This window comes from Triturus cristatus, chromosome 4_1 (genome assembly GCF_964204655.1).
Source record: "Triturus cristatus chromosome 4_1, aTriCri1.1, whole genome shotgun sequence".
NCBI classification, from domain to species: domain Eukaryota; kingdom Metazoa; phylum Chordata; class Amphibia; order Caudata; family Salamandridae; genus Triturus; species Triturus cristatus.
Genome location: NC_140585.1, coordinates 31,449,103 through 31,472,130, shown reverse-complemented (window position 1 = coordinate 31,472,130; position 23,028 = coordinate 31,449,103). Strand labels below are relative to the sequence as shown.

Sequence of the window (23,028 nt, the reverse complement as noted above, 5' to 3'; positions counted from 1 at the left end):
TGCAGTTCTCTACAGAGACACCTTTACCTGTAAGATTCAGAATGGAGGGGTGGCTGATTGTGAGAGCTTACAGTTCTCCCTTCAGTTGTCACCGACAGTGTCCCTGGTGGGTTTGCTGATTTACCGTCCTCCTGGACCCCTGGCTAGCTTTTCCAACTCTCTCCTCGAAACGACTGCACTCCTTGCCTCCTCAACTACTAATTTTGTTGTCCTCGGGGACTTCAATATGCATCTTGAGGACCACACCTATGCCGCGGGAGTGGATCTGCTCGATGATTTTAAATCCTTTGGAATTAATTTGGCCAATTTGGGCATTACACATGAGAAGGGCCACTTGCTTGATCCCATACTTTCCAATCTGGATCACCTTACTTCGTCTCCGGCTCTTGCCTTGCCTTGGACAGACCACTTTTTGGTGTCCGCGTCATGGCAATTCAATAGCCCAACCGCAGTGACCTCACGGGTGTACACTCTAGAGAGAGCGTGGTCGAGGCTCCCAGTCGATACCTGGGCCGCTTACTTGGAGGCCACGCAGCCCCCATTGGGAGTTGATCCAATAGCTGCTGATGCTATTTTTCATACCTGGCTCATGGAATCTTTGGATACTCTCCTACCCAGAAAGAAACAACTTATGAAGGGGAAGCGAATGGGCTCTGCACCCTGGTATTCGCCAGAACTCAGAACCCTGAGGAAGGGATGCAAGAGGCTAGAGCGGTCCTGGAGGAGAGACTGGAGTGAAGCAAGTCGTACAGAATACCGTATGGCCCTGAGCAGTTATAAAGCCGCTATTCGGGCGGCTAAATCAAGATTCTTTGAAGAGCGCATAGGCTCGGCGGCTAACTCGTCTAAAGAGTCATTCAGGGTCATTAAGGAGCTATTGAATGCCCCCGACCCTCAGGTCATTCACGAGGACCCTCGTAAAAAATGTACAGAACTGGCCTTGTTTTTCAAAAGCAAAATTGACAGTATACTGGCCTCTCTTCCCCGGCTAGATGAGGTGGCATCCTCGGGGGATAATTCTAATTCTACCTCCCAACTTAGGCTGCAAACGGCAGAGTTGGCCTCCTTGGGTCCGGTCACTGAGGAGGAAGTCTTGAGGGCCTTGGGGTCTATGAAGAGTGGCTCTCCGAAAGACCCGGTACCTATTAAATATCTTAAGCTGGTGTCATCTGTAATAGGTGGCCCTGTGACGGACCTGATAAATTTGTCCCTTGTTCAGGGGGTAGTTCCCCCTAGTTGGAAAGGGGCGGTGGTTAAGGCCCTTTTGAAAAAACCTAACCTTGACCCCGCCGACCTCGCCAACTTCCGGCCTATCTCCTTACTACCGGGTATCAGTAAGGTGGCTGAGAAGCTGGTGAACCGCCGCCTTTCGGACTTCTTGGAAACCAACTCCCTTCTGGGCGACTCCCAAACGGGTTTTCGCCCTGGCCAGGGGACTGACACCGCCCTGCTGGCCGTTGTGGAGAAGGCTAGGAGCATGCTGGATTCAGGAGGCTCAGTGGCAGTGATCCTCCTGGATCTCAGCGCTGCTTTTGATACCGTGGACCATCAGGTGCTTCTCCAACGGCTTTCGGGGGTAGGGATTACGGGCTTGGCCCTCAAGTGGTTCGCCTCCTTTTTGGAAGGTCGCTCATTTGAGGTCTGGGAAGGCCAGGAAAAATCATCTCCATCACCTCTCCAGTGTGGTGTGCCACAGGGCTCTTCATTGAGCCCCACCTTATTTAACGTCTATATGGCCCCCCTGGAGAGTGTGGTACTGCCGCTGGGTATTAAAATCATCAGTTATGCTGATGATACCCAGCTGGTGGTCGGCCTTTCCCAGTCGGCGCACCATCCCGACCGGCTGCACACGTGTCTTGGCAATATCTATACATGGATGTGCAGCTCAGCCCTAAAGTTAAATGGTTCCAAGACGGAACTGATGCTGCTCGGGAACTCTTCTCCATCTTTGTCCCCCAGCAGCTGGCCTGACTGTCTCGGACCGGTACCCCCCCCCCAAGCAGGAGATCAAGAGCCTGGGGGTATGGCTGGAGCAGGACTTGTCGTTTAAAACCCATGCCAAAAAAACTGCTGGCGTGTGCTTCGCCCTGCTCCGCTCAGCCCAGAAGATTCTGCCTTTGCTCCCAGTAGCCACTCGTAGGCTTCTCATCCAGGGACTTATCATCTCGCGACTGGATTTCAGTAACGCGCTCTTCCTGGGTGCTCCCGAGGCTACTCTTAACAAACTCCAGCAAGTGCAGAACGCGGCTGCTAGGCTCTTGACGGGTCTCCCCAGACGTCAATCTGCCCGCCCGGCGTTGAGGGCATTGCATTGGCTCCCAGTGAGGGACAGGGTAAAATTTAAGTCACTTTGTATCGCCCACAAAGTTCTGCATGGGGTAGGCCCACCGATTCTGGAGGAATTGGTCCAGCCCTATAAGGCCCCTCGTTCTCTCCGCTCTGATCATCAGCATCTCCTCCAGGTTGGCAGAGTGAAAAGGGCAAGAACCGGTGGCAGAAGATTTTCTATAAATGTGGCCTCTTTATGGAACTCATTGCCCCTATAGTTGCGCTCGGAAACCAGCCTCCTTCGGTCCTGTAAACTTTTAAAAACTTTTTTGTTTGCTCTGTAATCCCCTCTCTTCTGCGGTAGCGCATGTGCTGGCAAGCGCTGGGATGCCGATTGGTAACCAGGCGCTATATAAAACTCGGTAATAATAATAATAATAGTTGAAGTACTGGACAGTGTAGCCTGTGGATATAGGCTGCATTATCTGTCTTTGAAATTCTCTCAAGTGTGGATGCAGGTCTGCATGACTTGACAATTTAAGAGATTATTTTTATTGCTCCGGGGTCCGCGCACATGGGCGGGACTATTCACTAGATTATGACTATACACAGAGATCCCCTACTACAGAACCAAGTTTCCACACGCAGATCTTCATGAGGTATGTAACCTCTGCCTTTCACCCGAGCATGAGGCCAAAGACTGTCCAGCTTGTGCCTCTTTCTGCTCCAAGAAGATGATCCGGGACCGTCGAGCTCGAAGAACAATGGCTCGATCATCGACATCCATTCCCGACAACATCTTCCAGGAAGGTATCCATGTACCGGAGCAGATCCAACACAGCACCATCAGCTCCTCCGAAGCCGACGACTCCAACGTCGAAGACATCACTTCGGGGCAGCGGGTCGTAATTACGGACGTCGACTCCTCCCCACCCTCCTTCCCAAAAAGGCTTCGGTCACACCTTCACCTTCCGGCCTAGGTGCACACCAGGACAAAACTTCTCTCACCCCGCCTTCGGGCTCGGCAAAGAAGCCAATACAAAAGCCTTCAGGCCACTCGGGATCGAGCAAACACCTGTCTTCAAAAACCTCGGGTTCTCAGCCTTCGGAGCACAGACCTATGGATCCGTAAAGACCACCAGAACCAAAGAAACAGTCGGTATCAAAACCAGTATCTGAATTGAAGAAAAACCCCGATTCCAGGTCAAAGGAGCACAAAACTGCTCCAAATCCCCTGACACACACACAATCGGACCCCAAAAAGTCAGCACCGAAAGAACACACGTCAGTGGAGGAGCTTTTTCGACCGGATCTGACCCAAAAAACACTTCAAAAAGACCCTAAAACAGGTCAACTCATACTGAGCCCTTCAAAGAAACGGAAAATGGACAAACCTGTACCAGCTCCACTTCTTTTGAAAACGAGAGACATTGCTATTTCTCCCTTAAGGATTCCTTCTCCTCCTCCCCCTCCACACCACTCTCCTATCCCATATTCACCTCCCTCACCATCTTCTCCAGATGATGACACCTCTGACGACATGGGGGATGATCACCCTTTAGGGGAACCCAGTCCTCCTGATGCCCCAAAAGATCCATGGGAGGATTATGACACACCAGATGTCCCAGACACACCTCAGGATGACATCTACCCATCTAGGCCATCCCCTCCAGAGAACACTATAGGGTTCACTCAACTTATACACAGGGCAGCAGAATATCATGGGGTAAACCTACATACAGACCCTATAGACGAAGATTTCCCCATGGACACTTTCGAACCGTCCCAAAGGTCCAGTGCCATTCTCCCCATGTTAAAAGGGGTAATCAAACACGCTCCTGAAGTGTTTAAGGATCCTGTAAGGGCCAGAGTCATTAACCCCAGAGTAGAAAAAAAGTACAAAGCTGCCCCATCTGACCCTGTTTATATTAAAGGGCAAATACCCTTAGATTCCTTAGTGGTCTCCAACACCAGGAAAAGGGCCAATTCGCAAACCACAGGAGATGCCCCACCTCCTGATAAAGAATCAAAACTGCTGGACGCGTCTGGTAAAAGAACAGCGTCCCAAGCAGCTAACATGTGGAGGATTGCCAACACACAGGCTTTGCTCGCAAGATATGATAGGACACACTACGACGAGCTAGAGACGTTAATACAACACCTTCCAGACCAATACAAGACACTAGCTAATGATCTCACCCAGGAAGGCAAGGTCATAACAAATACCTCCATTCGTGGTGCTCTCGATGATGCAGACACAGCATCCCGGGCTATTAACACCAGGGACCAGACATGCATGGCTACGCATTTCCGGCTTCAAGCCAGAGGTCCAAACCACTATATTAAACCAACCATTTCCTCAAGATCACCTGTTTGGACCCAGTGTAAATTCATCTTTAGAAAAGATGAAAAAGGACACCGAGACTGCCAAATTAATGGGAACCTTGCAATTGCAAGCTCCCAGAAGTTCTTTTCGTCGCTCCTCTTACAGAGGCGCCTCTAGAGGTTTTTCCACCGAAAACCCCTCCACTTCGTACAAGAGTCCAACACAGACCTCGTCTAAAAGAGGCTATTACAGAGGAGGATATAGGGGCAATAACAATAAGGGTAGAGGCAAAACTACCAAAACTTGTACCGCCTCCACCCCTAAACAATGACTTCCCTCCACTCCCCCCGGAACACTCTACTCTGGTCGGGGGAAGATTGCTACATTTCCTACCTGTCTGGAACAACATTACCACAGACAGGTGGGTGAGACAAATCATCCAATCTGGTAATTCCCTGGAGCTCACTTCAACTCCCCCACACATTCCACCCAGACAGCGTCCAATGTCAGCAGAACACTTAACGCTTCTAAAACAGGAGGTACTTTCCCTCCTACAAAAACATGCCATAGAACCAGTTACCCTTCATCACCAAAACACAGGGGTTTACTCCCTGTATTTCCTTATTCCAAAGAAGGACGGAACCCTGAGACCCATCTTGGACCTCAGACCATTAAACTTCTACATACAATCAGACTATTAACATATGGTCACTCTTCAGCAGGTCCTCCCGTTACTCAAACAGGGCGACTTCCTTGCCACATTAGATCTCAAGGACGCCTACTTCCACATTCCCATTCACCCTGCTCACAGGAAATACCTTTGTCTTGTGGTAGACGGCCAGCATTACCAGTTCAAGGTCCTCCCGTTCGGAGTCACCACAGCATCCAGGGTCTTCACAAAATGTTTGGCAGTGGTGGCAGCCCACTTAAGAATACGACAGATTCACGTCTTCCCATATTTGGACGACTGGCTCATAAAAGCAAAGTCACATATCCAGTGTGTAAATCACACACACGCCACAATACAACTACTTCACGACTTGCGGTCTACCTTAAAATTCGCAAAGTCTCACCTCCAACCATCCCACATCCAACAATATCTGGGTGCCACAATAGACACCTCAAAAAGCCTTGCATATCCCCGTCCAGCCAGGATAGCAAGCATGCAAGCTCTTATAGCAAGATTCCAACTGCAACACTTACTTCCAGCTCAAGTGTTCATGCAACTAATAGGGATGATGGCCTCTTGCATATTCATAGTACCTCATACAAGACTCCAGATGCGCCCTTTACAAGAATGCTTAGCACGTCAGAGGAACCATGCTCAAGGTCAGCTGACAGATCTGGTGTTGGTGGACGGCCGCACGCATCGCTCTCTGCAGTGGTGGAACACCAAAAACCTTTCCAAAGGGCGACTGTTCATAGAGCCAGTTCCACAGATTGTGCTAATAGCAGACGCATCGCTCACCGGCTGGGGAGCTCATCTACTTCATCACACCATACTGGGCACATGGACACCTCAGCAAAAGCTACTTCACATCAACCACTTGGAGTTGCTAGCAATTTTTCTAGCACTAAAATCATTTCAGAAACACATAATAGGCAAAGCTGTCTTAGTCCACATGGACAATATGACAGCAATGTACTATTTACAAAAACAGTGGGGGACACTCTCTCCAGCTCTCTCAATTAGCGCAGACCATATGGAGATGGGCCATTCCTCAGAACATTTTCCTGTTAGCCCAACATCTCCCAGGAATTCAAAATCACATGGCAGATCTTTTAAGTCAAGAACAGGAATCTTTATAAAAAATGAGACCTTGTAACCGTTACATATTCATTTCAACAGTTACTAGAATGTATTTTGCATATATGTGAGAAAGTGGCTCTGTATATACTGATCCTTAATAGGTACAGGGTGTACAGAGTCCACAGTCCCCCAGGGTTTGACAGAGGCTAAAGTTAGATCTAACCTTACTCTCTAAAGTGGTAGCTTGGTCGAGCAGTAAGGCAGTATCAGAGAACAGTGTAAAGCATTTGTTGTACACACTCAGTCAGCAAATGGTCTCACACACTCAATAACTGAACTCTAGGCCAATGGTTTATATATAAAAAATATATGCTTGTTTTATTTTAGAACCAACACTTGGATTTAAAATATACCTTCTCAGAATGAGATGTTTCATATAAATACTTTTGCAATATGCAATTGACTTTTGTAAACAGTTAAAAGTGGTTGCAATAGACAACTCTATTTTAAACACAACAATGCATTGAGCTCAATGGAAAATTCAAGTTATTTGCAACAGATTACTTTTTAGATTACTTTTGGAATTCCAGGACTGGATCCCAGATCCAGTCCTGGGTCAGTACTCCGAATCAAGTGATGAAAGTCGACTTAATTACTGTAATGATTTTTAAACAATATTTAGCTATTTTAAAAGTTGACAGAAAATATTTCAAAGAAAACAGTCAAGGATTTCCTATGGAAGAAAATTCAAGTTGCAGGTACAGTATGTTCTCGTTACTTTTGTAATCCAGTACTGGGTGCCTAGGCTCAGTACTGGGACCTTTATCCAAAACAGGTAAGTAATTACGTTTTCAGATATTAGATGATTTTTTAAGAATATTTAAAGATTGCAGAAATTGACACTTAAAAGAAATTTCACGGAAAAACAGTCAATTATTCCCTATGGAAGAAAATTGGGGTACAGTTGTAAGTATTTTTCAGAGTCATTGCTGGGCACCAAGATCCAGCACTGGAAGCTCACCTAAGAGCAGGTGAGTAATTTCGTTTTCGTTACTCGGCTGATTTTTGGTGAATATTTTAAGATTTGAAACGTCCACACTTAGAAGAAATTTCAGGAAAAAGCCAGTCAATGTTACCCTATGAGGAAAATAGAGTTATCGGTTTAAGGGTAAGTACTCGACTGGCAGAGTTGAGGTTCTAGGCATAGACTCGGAGGTCCCCCAGTGTCAGGTAGGTACAGTTGGTTCACCCCCAGCGACTCTAGGGCGGCCGGGTGCAGAGAGAGTTAGGCCCAATGTTATCCTATGAGGGATAGGGGGGGCCTTGGTTGGTGGCTGCTGACTGGCAAGCCACGTGGCTTTGGGAGCTGGGCTCCTGGTCACTTACTCAGGGCAAGTGGGGAAGTAGGTAGATGTAGAGTTTTCACTGCCGGGGCCACTCGGGCGGCAGGGTGCAGGGTACTTTTGAGCCTTCGGGCGCTCAATTGATTTCAATGGGAAATCTCCGCTTTAGAAAAAGACTGCAAGCTCGGGGACGAGGACTCTTCAGGTGCCACCACCACTTCGAGATGTAAGTTGGGTAGTTGGAGGATAGGTAGGTACCCCGGGATTGGGCACACGGGGCCGCGGGGCACCGCGTGCAGTGGTGCCTTTTGGTGTCGGGAAATCTTACCCTCTGTTGATCGCGGTAGGGGGGGCACCTTGTTCTGAGGCTGCAGGCTTCTTTAGGAGTGTCGCGGGAGGTCCTTGGGTGCCGGACTCGGGGTCACAGTCGCCGTGGGGTCGTCCTCGTGGTCTTTGTTCGCTCTGCCACTGGCCAGGCTTGGCTGGTGCAGAGTGTGCTGGGTTCGCGGTTCCGGGCTGCTGCCAGGGATTAGAGGTAGGTTTTGAGTAGAGCCTCTACTCATGGGAGTCCCAGGGGCTTAGAGCCAAAAGGTAGCCAGGTCCTCCGGGGTTGGTGAGGTTGCTGGCCACAAGAGATGCCGGGTTGGAGCAAGAGCAGGTTCGAGGGTCGACAGGCCGGTAGGGCTGGGGCCAAAGCAGTTGGTGTCTTCCTCTTTTTAGCAGCTGCAGGGCAGGTCTTCTTTCTTCTTGCTCTTCTTTGTAGTTTTTGAATCTGGAATCTGGGGAAGGAAGGTTCAGGGTTCCCCTAAATACTAGATTTAGGGGCGTTACAGGTAGGTGAAGGGCAGGGACCAATGGGTCCCTGTCCTGGGGTGGGTACACCCCCTATCCTGCCCCTCTCCTGTGGGAGGGGGGCAGTAGCCTAGTCCTGATAGGGTAGGGCTCCCCATCTTCAAGATGGCGAGAGCCCGGAGATGTGCTTCACCTCGCCTCCCCCACCTGAGGGGTGGGGTTGGCAGGCTGGCACATCACTTGTCCTTATTTGGGGTTTCCGGCCAAAGCTTCCCGCCAGAGTGGGGGGTTGCAGCAGCCTGGGGAAGCTCACATAGGCGGCATGCCTTTGAAGCTTCCCCCTGCCCATCCTGGGGGAGGAGATTTAGCACCTCGCCCAGGATGTGCATTGTTGCAGGCCCAGGAGAGCAGGGACTCTCCTACCCAGGGGTCCAGCAACATGTCTGCTGGGTGGCAGCCTCAGAGCGGACGTGGATTGTAGGTTAGGTTTAAGGGGGCACCTCTAAGATGCCCTCTGGGGTGCTTGGTACATTAAATCCCACACTGGCATTAGTATGGGTTTAATGTGCTGAGAAGTTTGATACCAAACTTCTCAGTCTTTAGTGTTGCCATTATGGTGCTGTGGAGCTCGTGTTTGACGAGCTCTGAGCACCATGTACTCTTACATGGCAGCACTGCACTTACAGTGCTCAGGAATGGACCTGGGCACTGGGCTCCTGCTCCTGTGCCCACACCATTGTCATAAGGCACTCAGCTAGAGGGGTGGCTGATGTATGCCATGGCAGTGTAGGTGATGGGCATGGCACACAGGGATGTGTGTCATGTCGACTTTGTTTTTGTATTGCACCCAAACACTCAGCCTGCCAAGGCAGTGTGTGTGTGTAAGGGTACAGGGCCTCTAAGGGTGGCACAAGGAGTGCTGCAGCCTTTAGAGGCCTTCCCTGGTCACAAGGCCCTGGGTACCTAGGGTACCATTTACCAGGGGCTGACATGTGGCCAGGGTTTGCCAATTTGGGTTTGTTTTGTTTTAGGGAAGGAACATAGGCCCGGGGCACCTGATTGGCAGGAGTCCAGGGCACACTCAGTCAAAGTACATTCAGCAATTCAGCAAAAAGTGGGAGCATACCATGCAAGAAAGATGGCACTTTCTCACAATATACAATCAGCAATTCAAAATAAATGTACATTAAATGAATACAAACTAAACATTTGACAACAGTCTTCCTGTTGACTTTCCCAATGCATTTCGGGATAAACTATCCCATCGTCAGGGGAACTGTGGGTAAAGAAATGGAATTAACAATATTAAGTACACAGATGGAGGAACATACCTCTTGATAAAAGCCATGTAAAAATAAATGACCCCTCAATTTGACTGTGTCGTGATTGAATCATAACCAAAAAAGTGAAAACACACCTTCACCAGTGAGACAAAACCTCAAAAATGTACATGCTAATAGCTCAGCATCTCTCTATGTTAATGTAGACAAAAGTACTCGCAAAAAATGTCAACTCAGCTAGAAGCCAACTCAAAAGAAATACCAAATGACTACTGCAACATGAACCAAAAAGTATGTTCGAGGCATATGAGCTGCCGATTGTACACTTTGCATAGATCGCCATCTGGTGTTGGGCCCGGATGTTTGCAGTTTGTTTTTGTTCTTTGGACAGTCTTTGGAAGTCCCGAGTTCGGTGACTCCTCCTTCGGTCCGTACTGCGCATGGGCTTCGGCTCCATCCTCAGATTGTTTTTTTCCGCCATCGGGCTCGGATGTGATACTTCGTGCTCCGGCTTCGAACTTTTACGGTTCCAGCCTCGACGGAAAATCCTCGTTCATCGAGTTTCTTCATCTTCTTCATCTCTCGTAGAGGCACTTTTCTCGATTCCACACATCGGCACCGGCCTTCGGGCCCTCCTCGACTCCGGTCCCGGCCGATGGAAAGGACTCCGTTCAAAAAGTGCCCAAAATGTGGGTCTAAATTTCCCCACACCGACCTCCATCAGGTGTGTAACCTTTGCCTCTCTCCAGAACACGAGGCTAGAGACTGCCCCGCCTGCAAGTCTTTTCGATCAGAAAAGACCATCCGGGATCGAAGAGCTCGACGCACCATGGCACACTCATCGACCGCGGCTCCACCGGACATCTTCGGAGACGACACCGGAGCTTCGGGGCAACAACACTCCGAGCAGGAGGAAGACATCGTCAGCGCTTCTGAGGCCGACGACTCCAACCTGGAGGACATCACACCGGCGCAGAGGGTCGTGAGTACTCTACCCCCTCCCACCCCCGCGCCCATATCCAAAGAGACTCAGGTTACACCTTCGCCTTCGGGCCTAGGGAAAACCAAACACGCAGCTTCTATCACCCCACCTTCGGGCCCGGTGTCGAAGCCTCACAAGTCTCACGGCAGCTCGGGCTCGATCCAGCCTACTCCTGGTGCCGACAAACACCATTCGGCACCGAAGAAAGTGACGCCCAGCTCGACTCTGAAGCCACCGGTGCCGAGGCCTGGACTCTTGGTGCCGACGAAACACAAACCTAAATCCCTCGGCACCGACGCTCCGGCGTCGAATCCTACCTCGATGCCGAAAAAACCGGAGGCTCCAAAAAGGCATTGCGAGAAACCACCCAAATCCTCGGCTACGAAAACATCGGCGCCAGCGGACGATTCGGCGCCAATGGACCTGTTTACACCTGATCCTTCTCAAAAAACCTTATCAAAGGATCCAAAGACTGGGCTATTGACTTTGTCTGTCAAGAAACGACGTCTTGACACACCAGCTCCTCCTCCACCGCCCAAACGGAAGGACTCTGCCACATCTCCTCTCAGAGTGCCCTCCCCACCACCTCCTCCTCTTCCACCTCCTCTCCCTCCCAGGTCTCCGCCACCCTTGCCTCATCACTCCCCAACCCCGTCCCCAGAACCGGATTACGGGGATCCAGATTATGATCCAGCGGACGCCCCAATGGACCCCACACCACCGGGGACCCCAGACCAATGGGAGGATTACCAAAACCCTGACATACCAGATGTGCCTCAAGATGACCTCTACCCATCCAGGCCATCTCCCCCAGAGGACTCACTAGGGTTTCACCACTTAGTGCAGAGAGCAGCACACTATCATGGGGTGGAACTACATAGCGAACCAGTGGAAGACGACTTCTTACTGGATACGTTTGATATTCAGGATAAGTCCACAGCCATCTTGCCCATGCTTAAGGGTGTTACCAAACATGCTGCAGAGGTATTCAAAGACCCTGTCAGGGCCAGGGTCTTAAACCCCAGAATAGAAAAGAAGTACAAAGCAGCACCCACAGACCCTACATACATTAAGGGCCCTTCTCCTTTAGATTCCCTAGTTGTGTCCACGGCTAGAAAGCGGTCTAACTCACAGTCCTCTGGTGAGGCTCCACCGCCAGATAAGGAATCAAAACTCTTAGATGCGTCTGGTAAACGCACTGCCTCGCAAGCCGCAAACATCTGGCGCATTGCGAATACACAAGCGCTGCTTGCGCGTTATGACAGAGCACACTACGATGAGCTTGAGGCTCTTATGCAGCACCTCCCGGAGAAACACAAACGTAAAGCTCATGACCTAATACAGGAGGGAAAGCTCATTACTAACACTTCCATTAAATGTGCCCTCGATGCAGCGGACACTGCTTCTAGAGCCATAAATACTAGTGTCCTGCTTCGTCGTCATGCCTGGCTCAGGATCTCAGGGTTCAAGCCAGAAGTCCAGGCATCCATACTAAATCACCCCTTTGACCAACAACACCTCTTTGGGTCAAAGGTGGACGAAGCATTAGAAAAAATGAAAAAGGACACGGACACAGCAAAGTCTATGGGGGCATTACAATCCCAGACCCCTAAACGCTCCTTTCGGCGTTCGTCCTTTCGTAGCACAGGCAGAGGCTACTCCACCGATAGCGCCTCTACCTCCTACAAGTCCCCTCCTCAAAATACCTTCTCAAAGGGCTACCAAAGGGGTGGATACAGGGGCAACAACAATAAGGGCAGGGGCAAAACCAACACCACCCGTTCTGCCACACCGCCCGCACAATGACTTCCCCTCGCTCCCCCCAGACCATCCCACTCCGGTCGGGGGCAGACTGCGACACTTTATCCACGCCTGGGAGTCCATAACATCGGACAAATGGGTGACCCAAATTATTCGGTCAGGGTACTGTCTCGAGCTAACATCTAACCCACCCAATATCCCACCAAGGCACCGTCCAATGTCACAGGAACATTCCACACTGCTCAAACAGGAGGTGATCTCCCTCCTCCAAAAACACGCTATAGAGTAGGTCCCCGTCAATCAGCAAAATTTAGGGGTCTACTCTCTGTATTTCCTAATACCGAAGAAAGACGGGACCCTAAGGCCCATTCTTGACCTCCGGCCTCTAAATGCATACATACATTCAGACCATTTCCACATGGTCACCCTACAACAAGTCCTCCCACTCCTCTGTCAGGGAGACTTTCTCACTACCTTGGATCTGAAAGACGCATACTTTCATATTCCAATACACCCTTCTCACAGGAAGTACCTCAGGTTTGTGGTGGACGGTCAGCATTACCAATTCACGGTTCTCCCCTTCGGGGTCACCACTGCACCACGGGTGTTTACCAAATGCCTAGCTGTAGTAGCAGCACACCTCAGACGTAAACCTATTCACGTCTTCCCTTACTTAGACGACTGGCTGATAAAAAGCCGCGTCCTACGACCAATGTGTGCAACATACAAACAGCACCATCCAACTGCTCCACCAGCTAGGCTTCACGGTGAACTACCAAAAGTCCCACCTCGTACCATCTCACACAAAGCAATATCTCGGGGCCACTATAGACACCTCCAAAGGTATAGCCTATCCCAACTCAGCCAGGATCGCAAGCATACAAGCCTTGCGCCAAACGTTCATTGCTCAGCACTCTCTCCCAGCGAGAGTGTTCATGAAGCTAATAGGGATGATGGCATCTTGCATTTTCATAGTGCCCCATGCAAGACTCCACATGCGTCCACTCCAAGAGTGCCTAGCACGACAGTGGAACCAGGCCCAGGGACAGCTGACGGATCTGGTGTTGGTGGACGGCCGCACCCATCACTCTCTGCAGTGGTGGAACACCACAAACCTTTCCAAAGGGCGGCCGTTCCTGGACCCGGTTCCTCAGGTGATTCTAACAGCAGACGCATCGCTCTCCGGCTGGGGAGCGCACCTCCTACACCTCACAATGCAAGGTCTATGGACGCCACAGCAAAAATCGCTCCACATCAACCATCTGGAGCTCTTGGCGATCTTTCTAGCCCTAAAATCCTTTCAAAAACAGATTTCAGCCAAAGCAGTCCTCATTCGCACAGACAATATGACTGCAATGTATTATATTCAAAAACAGGGGGGGACACACTCTCCCCAGCTCTCCCGCTTAGCCCAGAGCATATGGAGATGGGCAATTCCACAAAACATCTTTCTCCTGGCACAGCACGTCCCAGGCATACAAAACACCATGGCAGATCTGCTCAGCAGACAAACGCAACAAATACACGAATGGGAACTGCATCCACAAGTTCTTCACCCATTCTTCCACAAGTGGGGGCATCCTCAAATAGACCTCTTCGCCAACCCACGAAAACAAAAAATGCCCAAGCTTCGCCGCCAGATACCCACACCCATTGTCCAAAGGCAATGCGATATGGATGAACTGGTCAGGCAGATTTGCATACGCCTTTCCACCTCTCCCACTAATTCCATTAGTGGTCAGGAAACTGCAACAGCACTCCCTCACGCTCATTCTGGTAGCCCCAACATGGTCCAGGCAGCCGTGGTACACCACACTATTACAACTATCAGTGGTACCACATAAAAAACTGCACCTCTCCCTATGCCTCCTAACTCAGAACCATGGAGAAATCAGACACCCGGACCCAGCGCAGCTCAACCTTGCGATCTGGCTCCTGAAATCTTAGAATTTGGATACCTTAACCTTCCCCCTGACTGCATGAATATTATCAAGGAAGCCAGACGTCCTACCACTCGAGCATGCTATGCCGCAAAGTGGAAGAGATTTGTTGTTTACTGCCGTAACAATACAATCAACCCTTTAGATGCATCCATACAGCACATCATATGCTATCTGCTCCATCTTCACAGGTGTAACCTGGCATATTCAACCATACGCCTACACCTAGCAGCGATTGCTGCTTACCTGCAGAACAGACAGCATTTATCACTGTTCAGGGTGCCCGCTATTAAAGCCTTTATGGAAGGCCTTAAACGCATAATTCCACCCAGGGCACCGCCTTCTCCTGTATGGAATCTAAATGTAGTTCTTACAAGGCTAATGGGTCCGCCCTTCGAACCACTGCATAAATGTGAGCTACAGTTCCTCACCTGGAAAACAGCTTTTCTAGTGGCTATCACTTCCCTTAGAAGGGTTAGTGAAATACAAGCGTTCACTATACAGGAACCCTTCTTACAAATACATCACAGCAAAGAGATACTTCGTACAAATCCAAAGTTTCTGCCCAAGGTCATTTCCCCCTTCCATCTCAATCAATCGGTGGAATTACCCGTTTTTTTCTCGCAACCTCAATCTGTTGCGGAAAGGGCTCTACATACACTTGATGTTCAGAGGGCTTTACTGTACTACATACAGAGGACTCAACCTTTCAGGAAGACTAAACAATTGTTTGTCTCCTTCTCTCCACTGCATAAAGGCAACCCCATCTCTAAATCAGGGATAGCTAGGTGGATTGTAAAGTGCATACAAATTTGCTATCAAAAGGCAAAAAGAACATTATCTGTTCCACCTAAAGCCCACTCTACTAGAAAGTTAGGGGCTTCTATGGCTTTTCTAGGGAACATACCCTTAGATGACATCTGCAAAGCAGCCACATGGTCAACACCGCACACCTTCACAAAACATTACTGTGTAGACGTGCATTCCAAGCAACAAGCTAGTGTGGGCCAGGCTGTACTAAAAACACTATTTCAAACGCTGCAACGGATACCGGTGGTCGCCGCTAAGGTTGGGTACTGCTATATAATCTATGCAAAGTGTACAATCTGCAGCTCATATGCCTTGAACGGAATATGCTACTTACCAGTATGCATCTGTTCTTGGCATGTAGAGCTGCAGAGTTGTACACGCCCACCCGCCTCCCCGGCTACCTGTATCCGTTCCAGTCCATCTTCTTTAGATACAACACACATGGGTTTCTCACTGTTATCACTATGCTCCATCATTTCCCTGCTGGCGAAAAACAATCTGAGGATGGAGCCGAAGCCCATGCACAGTACGGACCGAAGGAGGAGTCACCGAACTCGTGACTTCCAAAGAACAAAAACAAACTGCAAACATCCGGGCCCAACACCAGATGGCGATCTATGCAAAGTGTACAACTCTGCAGCTCTACATGCCAAGAACAGATGCATACTGGTAAGTAGCATATTCCTTGTCAGCACGCAATGATCTGCAACCTGTTTGGTGGTAATCATAGAATCACCCCTATTATGCTAGTTACCTAGGTCAGCACTCATCGCCAGCGTTTAAACCGCTTTTTATTGATTCTACTTGTGAGAAGTTGCCCTGATATATGATGTCACTAGTTCTAGTGTACACCTTGTATCAGTCCAAACAACCCTTATGGTGATTGGTTGTAAAGTCAACCTTCTAGACCAGCTATCCTAGTGGTAGCATGGACAAGAGCAGGCTTAGGCTAAACTCTGTATAGCATGTGAAGCCAGCTGTTATACCATTTGCAATCCCTTGAATACCAAATGAAAGGACACCACAACAGATATATTCTAAAAATAGAATGTATTTATTCTAGTCAAAATACCCTCAGCACTCTTTGAGATTCGAGGTAAGTACAACACAGTCTTATTTAAGCATACATAAGTCACACAGGTAAGTAATACAGTAAGGCCCTAGGGCCACGCAAACCATATACTAAGTAAGTGGTATAAGAACCACAGTCACGAACACAGGTTAGGCCTAGGCCTAGGGAATCGCTGTGGCTACACTATCCTATCAGTTGCTAGGCCCACGGGATTCAGGTGCAGAGTGGAAACACTCGCGCGTAATGCGTTAAAGTCGATAGAAATAGTAATGTTTAGAATTAAAGAGTTTTAGGACACTTCGGAAGGAACTAGGAGTTAGAGACTTGGAAACTAGACACTTGGATAGTCAATACCCTTGTGAGCACCGGAGTACTCAAGTTACCTAGCCCACGGGCTGCGGGTGCATAGGTGTGAACTTGCGTCTGGTTTCGTCGTGGACTCCTATGGATGCCTGAAGAAAAGATGCTGACAGGCAGTCAGTGAAGAGTGTCCGGTGGATTCCAAGGATGGAATCAAGAAGGATACCTGCAAGCAGAGGGGACAGAGTCTAGGTCACCAGCCAGGAGCCGGGAAGGAACCAGGTGATGTCATAAAGATGCAGGTGAAGAGGTGAAGCTTGTCGCAGCAGCCACGGGTACCAGGAGGCGTCGGACGACCTGAACCAGGAGGCGAGCTGTCCCACGAGGGCTCTTGCTGTCGGCGGCGTCGATGTCGAGTTGGGACACAACAAGCCTTGGCAAGCGCAACCCACGCAGAATGAAGGATTCGCTTCTGTTGCAGACCAGGAAGGCCTGAGGTGCTTCTCTTTCACAGGGCAGCAAGGGCCAGTCTGAAGGAGCCAAACCAGCGGTGGAAAGTCAAAGGTTCGTCGTCGCAGAGGTCACTAGCCAACGGGCAAGCAACCGGACAGACGCGTCGAGCAGGAAAATGCAGAAGGGCCCCACGCAGAACTCGTGGAGGGCTGATCTTCGGTGCAGATGGTGCTCGGGGTTGGGGCTTCTCAATCCCCAGAGCACAACTTCGAGGATGCCTCAGAAGCTGCGCTGGAAGCAAGTAGCCAATTTTCCCAGGTAGCCGGTCCCACGTCTCTCGTCGCCTTTACGGATCTCAGTTTTGCTGTGGATGTGGATCAGGGTCGGAGAAGTCTGGAACTCAAGGCGCTGGTCGGGCTCCGCAGTCGGTTCCTCGTAGAACTTCGGGCAAAGCAAACAGCAGGTCGCTTGATGGTGCCTGTTTGCACAGGGTGGCCACTCCTTGGCCACAAGGGAGATTCTTCAGTCTTCTTCCGTAGTCGAATGTCGAAGGTCCAGAGTTTCTGTTCAAGTTTCAGTTTTCAGGATAATGCAAAGTCCTAGGGACTCAGCTCCCACTCTTATACTAATCTGGGGGGCTGGGTTACCTGCTAGGTCCCTCCTATGGATGGGACCAGGGAGGGGGGTGGTTACACCCCCTTCCCTTTGTCCAGTTTCGCGCCAGGACTGGGGCTGGAGTGCCCCAGCACCGGTTTGAACTGGACTATGCATGGGACACCTTGTGTGCCCCAGCCAGTGTCTCGTTTCATTCATCCCTCCCTGCCCCAATACACTAAGGCCTGTCTAGGGTGGTGCTAGCATCTCCCAAGGCAGGAAACCTATTGTCCAAGCCTCCCTCGCTGGAAGGACTCCCAGCAGCATGGGGTCAGACTCGTGTCTGTGGCAGCAGCATCCATTTTGTGATGCTGGGGCTCTGGTTAACTTTAACCGGGTAAGTCGGTTTCAACATGTCTTCTCCCTCTAGAAGGGGGGAATAATATCCTCATGTCCAGAAATGGTATGGGGGTATTATTCCACAGTGTTAGACAACTTACACGACATGTTTCGATAAAGCCAAACCATAGTTACCATAACCGTTTAAGATTATAAGGTACTTTAAGAGTATATGGTAGGCTATATCATAGAACAGCTATAAGGACATGGTTCCGAAAGCTGCAGACAGGCTCAGCTCATGCTAGAGCACTATCTCACATGTTACCAAGCACTCTGCCTCCAGGATTGTTAAGGCCTGCCATAGGTTACCCATGGTTCTATATATAAGGTAGGTATAGGAATACTACACCTAAGCAAGGAGTGATTACACGACCTTGCCCCAGCTGAGTGATCAGCCAGTTGTGTCATAATGGAAGGCCAGCCAGGGGTGGCATAATACATCCTGAAGCCCCTGGTAGGTCTAGGGTACACCTGTGCCCTGGGTACCTAAGGTACACTGTACAGGGCCCTAGAAGGTGATCCTTACCAATTGGGTTATGTACCTAAAGTACATAGTGTGAATTTAGAGAGAGAACAGCTGGGCTGTGTGTGTGATTAGCAGGCCCACAGCCACATCTAAGTCGAAAACCAGTGAAGTAAAAGCCAAAAGTGGGGGTGAACATAGAAAGCAGACCCTACTCTCCTACACTACTTCAGACACCAGATCCACGCAGTAGTACGGACACCATAAAAATATAATTACGACATTATAGAACCATCTGTATGCGGTCTAATGGTGTGAAAACATGAGTGATTCCTGTGCAATACACATGAAGCTACCTACCCTTATTCAAGGTAGCTGGAAGGAAACAGTTGAAAAGCACGCTCCCGCCGCTCAAACTCTCAAAGTAAGGGTGCAGTGTTGATCCATGCCGGCAAGCATCGGTTACTGTTATAGCGTGCGTTTTCTAAACAGAAAGTAAGTTGTCACTAACCTTTAAATAGCCAAACATGCTGGCACATAACTGCTCTATTGAGAAGGCTGAAGCTCATCCCTTACCGTTTCTGAAGACGTAAACGTGCCGTCCGGAGAAGACACCACCTCCACTGGGAAAACTGTGTGCTTTAATCTTCATGTGCCATAAACCGCCAATAGTAACTGATGGCGAAGTAACTGGAGCCTCTGCAAAAATAAAACAAATAAACTAACTTCCTCTCAGATCCAAACCTCCCCCATAACAACTCTTGCCAGAAAACAAAATCTGTCTCTTACCGACGAAAGTTACGACGTGGACACCCCGTTCGGTATTCCAGCCTGATTTGAGCGCTGACACCATAACGTGCACGTGACATTTTAGAACTACCAACCCAGCAATGAAATTGACGACTGACTCAATCCAAACAAAAACGCCGCTTAGTTTACAGATGCCATCTTAACGTGATATACAACGGAATAGTATGTGTAGAATGAGCAGAGTTTCAATCTAATCAAACACTGATGCGACACTAGAAACAATCCTGTACCAGTAAAAGTGAATACTTTCTAGATCTGTGAAGTTCTTAACACCAAAAGCTGACAACCGGACAAAAATCCTGGTGGTTACTCGCCTCTCCAAAAAAACTTGCGGCCGACGTAACCTGATGAATAAAAAATCCGCTAAACATAGAATAAGTGGTCTGGAAAAAATGATAAAAATGTGCATTTAAAGAAAAAGTGATGTTAGTAAAAAATTATCATAATCTAATGCCTCATATAACTCAATCACAGCAAACCGCCAAACACAGTCGATGCATCATCTTTACATGGCATGTTACACATACTGACAATATGAGCATGTTGATGACATTATACAACAGAGCATTATTTCAAATATAGACAATCAACGTTGTTTACACCTCCCCCAGGCCAGAAAGAGCCATCTGTGGCAGGGGAGCTTCTAAGGCCTAGCAGCCTTTGGAATGCGACCCCCAGCCTCTCCTGCTATCAGGAGCAAGCCCCCTTCCTGTCTCCCCTCCTTTTCGGGGGGGAAGACAGTCGGAAAAAACTAGCCAGCCCAGGAGGTGTACCCGCCTCTGCCAACTCCACTCCTCAGGTGGGGGCGGCGAGGTGAAGCTCACTCTTCAGTGCTCGCCATCTTGCAGATGGCTGGCACTCCCCAATCAGGATTAGGGATTGTGCTCACTCACCCACGTTGGGTGAGCACACCAAGGGTGTAGTCACCCTAAGGTCAGTAACCCATTGACTACTGACCTGAGACCCCTAAATACAGTATTTAGGGGGCAGCCCTGAAACAACAACCTAAGAAGAAAAAGGACGAAAGAAGACGGCCAGCAGAGGAGACTGCAGAGAACAACTGACTTGGCCCCATCCCTACTGGCCCGTCTGCAGTTTCCAGAGATCCTGTGCCAATTATCGTCTTGTCCTGCAGCCAGCAACCTCAAAAGCCCCTGGGAGGACTGATTGCCTTCAACAAAGACCGGATCTCCTGTGAACAGCAGCTCTGTTCAAAAGAAAAACCAAAGAAAGATTCTGAGTCTGCTTAGGAAAAAGTAACCCGCCGCTTGGAACCACCAAAGCACCAGTCACCTACGGCCCGAGTTCGAGTGGCCCACCGATCCCAGTGAGGTCCCTCAGCCCTCCACAGCCCGAGTCCACCGTTGTTTGACCCCTCCAGGACTCCCTGACGTCGCCTGCATCCTCTACACGGACACCCTCCATTGGCCGGGTAAGGGGAAATCTGACCTCAAAATACACCCCTGCATCCAGGCGCCCTGCGTCCTGGAGAAGATAACTAGAGGTGCACCTACGTCCCTTAGCCCTCCAACTTACCTGCCCAGCTGTTGGTTCCTCCCGGAAGTCTTCCTGGTCCGAGCCTGCAGCTGATAACCAAAACCAAAAATCCCAATTTAAAACAGGGCATCCGACACCAAAACAGCACCCTGCTCCCAGCCGCCGCTGCCGCGGGTGCACATTTTGTGCTCAACAGGATACCCCTTTTGCCCTGAGCCTAACACCAGGAGCTTGGCTCCCACAACCTTGTGGCCTGCTCGTCAGCAGCCATCAACTGGAGGCCCCCTGTCCCCCATTGGATACCATTGGGCCCCAGGCACTCTGCAGCCGGCCTCTTTAGTGCCACTGAGGGTGTAACAAGAGTGCATCCTTGACCCTTGGGGACCCCTGAGTCTACCCCTAGAACCTCAACTCCCACTACCAAATACTTACCTCAAAACTGCTAACACTAGTTTCCTCCATAGGATAACATTGACTGTTTTTCTTGGAAAAGGTTCCAAGTGTGGGGTTTGAAAACCTAAATAAATTCTTTAAAATTGCACTAACAAAAACTATTTTACTTTCTTGTTTGCAGGAAATGTCCAAGAGTATTATCCAGGTATACCACTCTGAGTAAGAAAAGTAATCTCAAAAGTAACTTACCTGTAATTTTACTGCAAAGCCCATTAACGTCTATGTACTGTATTTACAAAGTATTGCATTTCTCTGAAACAACACTGTTAGTCAAATCAAAGTACATATACAATTTCAATTCAAACTGTTTACAATATGCATTACTACTGCAAAGTATTTATTGCTTACCTGTGCCAGGCTTTCTTGGTTCAAGGTAATAAAATAACTTAAACAATATTTTTATACAAAAACAATTGGCCTAGAGTTCAGTTCTTGAGTGTGTGAATTCATTTGCTGTGCTGTGTGTACAACAAATGCTTAACACTATCCTCTGATACTGCCTTACTGCTCGACCATACTATCACAAATTGAGAGTAACCGTCTATCTAATTTTACCTCTACCTACCTTTGGGGTTCCACTGGACTCTGTACACCCTATACCTCACTTTGGTATAGAATATACAGAGCCAGTTTCCTGCAAATAGGGAATCTAGCGAGATCAGCTCTTTCTTCCGCACAAACCTCTAACTGCTTTGATTGGGATTCCACAAAGGGAAGCAATTGTTTGCTGCTTTCTTCGGGTGACGGCTGGCTAATCCCTTCATTTCTTTGCTCCTTTCCTCAGGTAACTGCTGGCTGATCCCTTCATTTCTTTCCTTCATAATTGTGATCAAGTGTGTATTCTCAAGGTCCTTGTTCATGTGTGGCACAATAAAGCTACACTAAATGAATTGACTCTTTGGACATTTAGTACCAAGAATTCCAATGATAGTCACCAAATGTCAAATACCCTGGCAAAGCGTCAATTGAATGAGATACTTCTGCCACATCAGTGAAGGCAAAGAAACTCGAAATGGATAGAGACACTGAAGCTTGTTGTTTTGCAGAGCTGCAAATGGCCCCTGCTAGAAAGCCCTCTGAGTCTGCCTAGAAGGCTTCCATTAAAACAGCTGCATTGGCTTCCTGGTAAGCAATGGATATAATTTAGCATCTGTTGCACGTCCTTTATAGCCACAAAAGGACAGGCTCCTCCGTTCCTGTCACACAGAATTAGGAAATATACCTCTTCTCGTATGCTAAGATCATCCAGTGCCAATCTCCTAGAGACCTCAAGATACCTGAAGAAATGTATATGTGATAGAAGCTTTTTCTGTTCATGCACTGACCCTTTGGTTATTTGCGGAAAAAACATTAAACATAGCTGTTCAGACAGGCATATTGCTGTTAGGTTTGGTCTTTTCAATTTCACCTCGTTAATATCTTCAGTTACTTATTACCAAGAAACCTTTTGGTGAACATGTGCTTTAATATGTCTAACTTAATATAACGTCTGGCTCTAGTGGTGGAAAGATGCAAATATCAAAAGATCAATAGCCCTCTCTCGGGAATTCGCGAACCAAAACCTACTTGACGGGCTCCTTGAAGACTGTAGGAAACAGGAATTTTATTGCAGTTGTATCCCCGCTTTGTGCACCCCCCCCAAACCCACCCTTTTTTTTTTTTGTACTACTAGATACTGGTTTTTAACTCTAAGGGACCCGCGCACAAATTGTATGCAGCCTACCATTGCAGATTG

The 23,028-nt window shown here is 48.9% G+C and overlaps 1 protein-coding gene across 9 annotated transcripts in view; it reads left to right on the top strand.

Annotated features, from left to right (window-relative positions):
* ZDHHC5 (zDHHC palmitoyltransferase 5) overlaps positions 1-23,028 on the top strand; it is a 493,091-nt gene that overhangs the window by 351,447 nt on the left and 118,616 nt on the right. For 6 of the 9 annotated variants that reach the window (XM_085651402.1, XM_085651397.1, XM_085651400.1 and 3 more), the window contains exon 11: positions 21,415-21,438. The exons of the other annotated variants lie outside the window; for them this stretch is intronic. In XM_085651402.1, coding sequence (XP_085507528.1) covers positions 21,415-21,438 — 24 coding nt within the window. The remainder of the gene's footprint in view (positions 1-21,414; positions 21,439-23,028) is intronic. 9 annotated transcript variants of the gene reach the window in all.